The 7,475-nt window shown below is 39.0% G+C and overlaps 1 protein-coding gene across 1 annotated transcript; it reads left to right on the forward strand.

Moving 5' to 3' along the window:
• Positions 1 to 1,046: 1,046 nt before the first annotated feature.
• ING2 (inhibitor of growth family, member 2) lies at positions 1,047 to 2,313 on the forward strand (the record flags this gene model as incomplete). The annotated part of the gene is made up of 1 exon (XM_009582009.1): positions 1,047 to 2,313. A coding segment is annotated over one exon (671 nt), but the record flags the coding sequence as incomplete, so codon positions are not given.
• Positions 2,314 to 7,475: the final 5,162 nt, after the last annotated feature.

Raw genomic sequence — 7,475 nt, forward strand, 5'->3', positions numbered from 1 at the left:
ACTGTATGTAACACTGTGCAGGGTTCACTGTCAGTTCTACTTATCTATGTCCTTCCACGTTAGCAATTTCTCTGTCTTTTATGTATAGATCTAGTGTAACTTTTGGTCTGGAAAATACTATTTTAAAATCCAGCAATATAGAACAATAGAGTACAGACTAAGACTGGCTTATAAGGCATTTGTTAATCTCTTATTTGGATTCATTAAACTTGCTTCTAAGAACTAAATTTTATGAAAGATTCACAGCAACTCATCCAGTTATTTTGTGTGACTTGCAAGAAGAAAAGCTTTGAAGTCAAACTGTGAGCCACTCATTACTAGTTGCTTAAAAATATCCTGTGATGCTCTAAACAGTAGGTCACCTATTCTGAAAAGTTCAGCCTCGATTTAAAATGCAACTTGCTGTAATTTTTCTTGGTAATAGGAAAAGCATTTTGAGTGGTTTAAGTTGATTTAAATCCTGATTGTAAATTTGATATTGTGTAACTTCAGTTGTCATACTCCTTTTATAACTATGTCTACTTGAAAGTGTAATACCAAACCTTTAGGTGGATAAGAAGGGGAAGGCAGAGGACCTGGATATCCTAATTCTGGAGCGTTATATATCATGATATATAATGATTATATGAATTCTAAGTTTCTTCCTGTGATGCAATAAGCTATTGCTTTGGTTTGTAGGCCAGGGTTTTGGAACTACTGTGGTAAGGACTCTCAACAGAAATTCCTGCTTTTTCAGATGGAGGCAGGATCTGGACTGTCCACGCTCTAGCAGCTATGGTCCCCTTTCTTGGGTTATCCTTTCTTTTTCCAATGGCTAAAATAAGCTTGCTTTTTCTTAGAACTTAAGAATTTTTTCTTGCAACGGATTGTGATCTTAAATGCTGATTTGATGACCACATGCAACTTGAATAAAATATCCGATCTAGCCCACTAGGGCATACTATAATTAAAATTTGTACTATTTCTCATCAATTAGAAATACATTTCTATATTTTCTTGAGCGTGTTCCATCTTACGTATTTATTGCTATTTTCTTTATTTCATAGAAGCGTTAAAAGAAATAGATGATGTCTATGAAAAATACAAGTCAGAAAATGATCCTGTTCAGAAGAAACGCTTGCAGCAGCATCTTCAGCGTGCGTTAATCAACAGCCAAGAACTTGGAGATGAAAAAATTCAAATAGTTACTCAGATGCTAGAACTGGTAGAGAATAGAGCCCGGCAAATGGAAACACACTCTCAGTGTTTTCAAGATCTGTCTGAGAACGAAAAGCCTCTAGAAAAGGCAAAGATGGAGTCCTGTCAGCCAGAGAGATCTTCACGTAGACCTCGTCGCCAGCGAACCAGCGAAAGCCGTGATCTGTGCCATATAGCAAATGGTATTGATGACTGCGATGATCAGCCACCTAAAGAAAAAAGATCTAAATCTTCCAAGAAGAAAAAACGCTCCAAAGCCAAACAAGAGAGAGAGGTTTCACCTGTAGAATTTGCGATTGATCCCAATGAACCAACTTACTGCTTATGCAACCAAGTGTCTTATGGCGAAATGATAGGATGTGATAATGAACAGTGTCCTATCGAGTGGTTCCACTTTTCGTGTGTTGGACTCACCTACAAACCAAAGGGGAAATGGTATTGCCCCAAATGCAGAGGAGACAATGAGAAAACGATGGACAAATGTACTGACAAATCAAAAAAGGATAGAAGATCGAGGTAGTGAAAGCAATTCATGTTTTAAAGAGTTGCTCCTTTTATATTAAAATGTTTAATTTCCAGAGAACGCTGTTTTAGGAAATGCATAAGACTATGCAATAATTTTTAATCTATAATATTAATGGAGTATTAAAAGCTGTTATACCTTCTGTGATCTTTAACTTTCTGCACTGAATAACCAAATAATTGAAACAGGGTGGCTTCAGACCTTCACAGAAGACATTACAAGCATATGGCGCTTGGTTTCAATTTAACCCCATTAGTATTTTAAAGAACCTTGTGAATCTTGAAATATTGGTGGTGGGAAAGATACTGAAGAACTTTGCATGTATGGGAAGGGCGTTGAAAGGCCTCACGTAACTGCTAGAATCTTAACAACTGAATTTGTTCTTTATCCCAGGTCTTAAGTTTTCAGGTTTTTTGTGTTAACATCACACATTTGGAATTAGGGTTTTTGAATTCAGCTGTAATTGTAAAAGTCTTCCGAGCTAAAAGCAGACCTCTTCAGTGACTTTCATATGACCAGTATGTTATTTCAAGGAAGAAAATACCACTAACTTAAGCTTTTTTTGTCAATATTAAACTCTTGTCTTTGTGACTTTACACTTGGGAGTGAATTTTTGGATATGATAGCATTATGGTGTATACGCAGTTTTGAATATTCTTAGTAGGTTTTGTTTGGGTTCTGTCGAGCATTCTGATGTGGTGTTTATTGTTTAAGATGCTCGCTCTAATGCCAAAACCATTTCCTTGATTATTTAGGTTTTGCCACTGCCTATATCAGCCTTGAAGTGGTAGAAGGATCCCTTGAGAGGGGGGGATATTGACATCTCAGGGAACAGGAATTGCAAATGTGATGAAATCTTTGTCATAATCCATCTCTAGAGAGCTGAAACATGACTGGTATTCTCTGGGATGTAAACTTTGCTTTTCCTTAAGTGTGGTATTTGTGTACGTGTGTGGCCACACCTGGCTTTAGGCACAGCACCACAGTTCTTGGACTTGGGCAACTATCTGAAAAGCCTGAAGGCAAAAGCTTTCAATAAAAGTTTTGATAGATAATAAAAAACAAAACATAAGCATGACTGGCACAGAGCCACTAGACAAATCCCAGCAGGTTTCTGACAGGCTAAGTAACAGCATTGTCCTGAAGTATGCTGGTAGTGTCTCAACACTACTTGGGTGGTAATTAGAAGTGAACTTCCTCACCTCCACTTGTTTAGAGGAGGTGGAAAAAAGATGAAAACAGCTGTTGCTGCTCCTCTGCAATGGGAGATGCTAATAGAGGAGAAGTGAGTGGTGTACCTGGTGTATCAAAGCTTGCACCTAGGGTTGCTGCTCAACAGTGTTCTTCCTTGAGACTGCCTGTGCCCTGGTGGGCTTGGCAAGGCAGACAGCAGCTCTGCAGGGCTGGGCGTGGGGGTGATCTCTAGGTGGGCTGCAAGTGCTCAGAAGTCCCTGTAGCTCTCTTCTCTTCGCTGCTAAGGTCTTCCTTGGCAGCACAGAGGGAGAAGTGACACCATCTCTGGCCAAGCCTGATTGAAAAGCAGTTGTACTGAGTTGAGAGCAGCCCAGAAGGCAGATGAGCAAAAGCAAGCCATGATGGATGAATGCCATCAAAACTCCCTCCTGCATCTCCACTAGAGGGCTGTGGTGGCTGGGGCTGGAGGGCTGGATGCACCGTGCTTGGCATAAAGAAAGTCTCAGTGCTGTCAGGCCAGATGGTATGAATCAATGTGCAGGACTCTAAATATTATAAGCTACGTAAAATACCAAGCCTGTTTCCACAGTTATGATCTGATTCTTTAACAGGATTTAGCATTTGCAAGTAATACTAGTTAACATATGGCAGGGGAGCGTAAAGCCAGTGTTTTGAATTTTTGCTCTAAAATTGTAGGTTTATTAAGTGGACTAGCTCCACTGGGGAGACCTGTACCACAGTAAGCAAACAGCTCTTGCAGGAAACTACTGTAAGGGCTGACCATCAGCAGGGTAGGAGAGAAGGTAAACCTTACCCCAAGGCCCTATCTTGCTTTCCAGGCCTAGTGGCTAATCTGAGGTTGCAAAGATAGGCTTCTTGAGGGGGCTGGATCATGGCTACTGATGGAGGATGATCAGGCCAGCTGTTGGAGACGAGTGTTTTAAGTCCTCCCCTGTGCATTTTACTCTTCTTTCTATTTGTTACGGCTTAATGATTCTTAAATTTCCTTCTTGGGAAGACTGGTTGGAAGCCTTGGGCTGGGGATTGTATCAACATCTAATGTCTACCTAAAGTGGCGATGGTCCCTAGTATTAGAAAACAAACATCACTTAAGTAAACACTGAAGTTGCAGAACAAAGTGAAATTGTAACTATTAACATTACTAATTTATCTTGAAAAGTATTGCTTGAATTTCTACTGGCTAAATCAAGAATACTTTTTTCCAAGGCAGAGGAGAAAGCTGGGAGCCTTATATAATTGTTCATCTGGAATAATTGCTAAAGTAGGAAGTGTATGTTGTGGTGTTACAGAAAGAAAATTTTAGATTCTGAAAGTGGTCCAGATAAATATCTCTAATGCAGGGATGCTTTCTTTTATGCTAATGGCCCTTCTAGCAGGGAATACGAATTTTCAAGGTTTCCAGTGAAGATATTGCTGGGGAAGCGGCACTTGCTTGCCTAATACATGAAATTGCTCAAATGCAGAAATAATTCAGTTCATAAGCAGATTAGCAGTGTGCCTCAAATATACATGGGTGCATCTAAAATTACTTCTTTTAAATACTCTGGCTAATTTGTTGTTAAAACGTACAGGAGAAAAGATCTGATGTTATCTGGCATTTCGCATTTCACCACCTTTTTTAACCAAACCCAGATTTTGTGGTTTTGCATCCATCTTCATAGAAGATCAATGGTAATTGCTGAAGATGCACATAAGATGCTAGTATGAAATCAGAAAGGTAAGTAGAGAACACTTATGTTGCTTCTTATGTTGAGTTCCTTTTCTTAAAGGGAGGAACCTCACTAGTGAAGTGAAAATGAAAACTAAACACTGTTAAACCAGTTCATCTTCAAGATATGTATTGACTGTCATGAAGTAAGTCTAGCTTCTTGCAAAAAAGGTAAATCGGGCCACAAACACTTTGGAAGTTGATAGAAATGTATGTAACTACACAGGAAATTGCTTCCTCCTTGTGGAAATGAATGCTACATCCTAATTCAGCGTAGGTTACATTTTGTTTTCTTGAAGTTTAGGAAAATACGGTGCACTTCTAAGTTCTTGCTTTTTGCTTTCAGTTTTGAAGTAATGCAAGTTCATCAGCAGCAAAAGGTCCCCATAAACTATTTAAAAGGAATGGTATCAGAGCAAGAGTGTTTCTTGATCATTGTCCCATGGACCAGTTTGATTAATCTTGACAAAATAATCACTTAATCCATCCAAACTTTAAAGCAAAACAGAAAATACAATAGAAAAGCTTACTGTTTTGAAAGCAAAATGAGCAATTTAATATTTGCTGTCTATATTATAAGGCCATCTTGCTATCTCCAGCAGTCACTGCATTTTTTTTGGACTCTGGAATTCTGGCAGGTCTGGAATAGCACACAAGATTAATGCAGGTTTCTTCCAGTTGCTGTGTATTACTGCATTATTCTGGTGTGTAAGTTGCCTGAATCCAAATACAGTTAATTACCAGCCATGATAGGTACAAATTCTTTAAGTATAATCTTCTGCATGCTGTTGTACGTTCATAACTGTTGATTGCTAAAAAGCACAATGATAATACCTCCGTATTTAAACTAGTTTTAACTGTATTTCCCAGCCAAGCATTAACTAATCTACACATCCAGAAATGGTAATGCGGTACTTGACAAGTCTTGAAACTGGTACAGAAGGGTGGTAAGTGAAATGCCCCATTCTTCCCTGAATTTATCTAAGGATTTTCCATTTTGGATGTTCTTTTAGAGCTGAAGTGGGCCTTTGCAAAGAAGATGGCGCTTCCTAACTTTGAAGACTTTTTCTTCATTTAAAAGCTTCTAACTTCAGCTTGAAGGAAACTACTACAGTTTGTCTGAATTCATACTTAAAAATGAGGCACTTCTGTGGCTTGTACCATTTCTGACTGCAAGAGATCTGATTCTTAAAGTCATCATCTGGGTTTTTGTTCTTTAGACTCAGCTGGGCTGAACTGCACCCTGTTCAGTCTCCCCTAAAACTCAATCAGTCTATTGGGACAAAACTGCAGCGGTTGCCACACCAGCAAGTTAAGGGCTTGGAGTTCTTTCTCCCTCTTATCTGCATAATAGTTCTTTTATTAAGAGGTCTCATCTCCAGTAGCTCTGCAAGTCTTTGACATTGGCACTTCAGACTGAAAAAATACCACAGGTTTCATATAAAAACCCAACTTGCTTTAAATGCTGCAATCTAATCTAGACCTTTTTTTTTCCCCATACATACCTGAATCTAACAGAGCAATGATAAAAGCCCCTGCAAATCGTGAAAAGATCGTAAGGATACTTTATCACATCAGGTAATGTGTCTGAAGTTCTATTGCATATTTCAAAGCTAATACTACCTTGGTAGCTATTGCTTGCTGAAGCCTGCTTTAAACTTAAATGACAGATGTATTAGTCCTGAAAGGCAGCCTATCTACTCGGTGAGTCTCAGCAAAGAAATCTGTTGTGGGCAAAGAAAAAGCAACTTGCTTATGCGATAGCTTAGAAGTAGCATATCTTCCTCTGTCAGGACTAGCAACCCTGGGTAGTCTCTGCGGAGAAGACTCGAGGCAGGCCAAGTATGGTTTGACCTGTGGAATGCCACAAAACAGAGAAATTAACTGAGATGTATGTTGGGAAGGTCTGCACTAGACCAGTCAGATGAGGCTAGGAAAGTTAGGTGAGGTTAGGAAACAGCGCTTGCTGTTTTGTGAGAGTTTCCTATAGGAGCCTAAACCAAGAAATGTTGAAAACCTTGAATGCAGATGTGTATCTCCCTGCAATTCAGAGTATAGCATCTGTTCTTGAAGATACGCACTTCTGATCTTATTCACTTCACCTCTCAAAAGTTCTTTTGAGCTACGTTAAGCAGTTTCCTTGACCATTACGACTTTCTGAATCGTATTCACAGTGCATAGCTTTTCTTGGGCATAGTGAACAAGTACGTCTCTGAATAGCTGTCTTTAAGAGATCTGAGATGCTCCTTGTGTCTTTAATCATGAGTTTAGTTTTCTTCAGGTTCTTCCTGGCTGCTAGCGGATGCTTCTCCAAAGAAGTCTTTTTTCAGTGGAATGGGCAGTTGGTTTTGCATCTGATCCTCTCAAGATGATGAGCAGGGCTGTCACTCAAACCCACAAGAATTGTTTTTCTGTCCAGTTCTAGTTAGGTAAGACATTTTGTTGTCAGTGGTAAAACCAGAAGTTACTGTGCAACTGTTCAAGTCCCACAGACTTACATATTCTAGAAGGAAAAAGATGTTTATTTTTTACTATTATCATGCCTCTTTTATAATACATGCCATGAAGGAGTTGAAAAAGTTTGAAATCCTCTCTTTTGTGCCAATTTTCTTATTATCCTGCAGTCTTTGGAACAGCTCAATGATTATGGATTTCCACTACAGCTGGCCAGTAAACAGTTCTATTTAGTGAAAATTCTGGCAAATTTTTCATTAAATGAAGCTGTCATTTGCCTTTGAATCCAAGTTTCTTCTTAAAATCAAGCTCATATTGCATCTGAATCCTTTCTAATTTTTGGTTGGGGTAGGGTGAGAGTTCTAAAAGCTTATTTTG

The sequence above is a fragment of the Fulmarus glacialis genome, unplaced genomic scaffold (assembly GCF_000690835.1).
Source record: "Fulmarus glacialis isolate BGI_N327 unplaced genomic scaffold, ASM69083v1 scaffold16007, whole genome shotgun sequence".
Classification (NCBI taxonomy): domain Eukaryota; kingdom Metazoa; phylum Chordata; class Aves; order Procellariiformes; family Procellariidae; genus Fulmarus; species Fulmarus glacialis.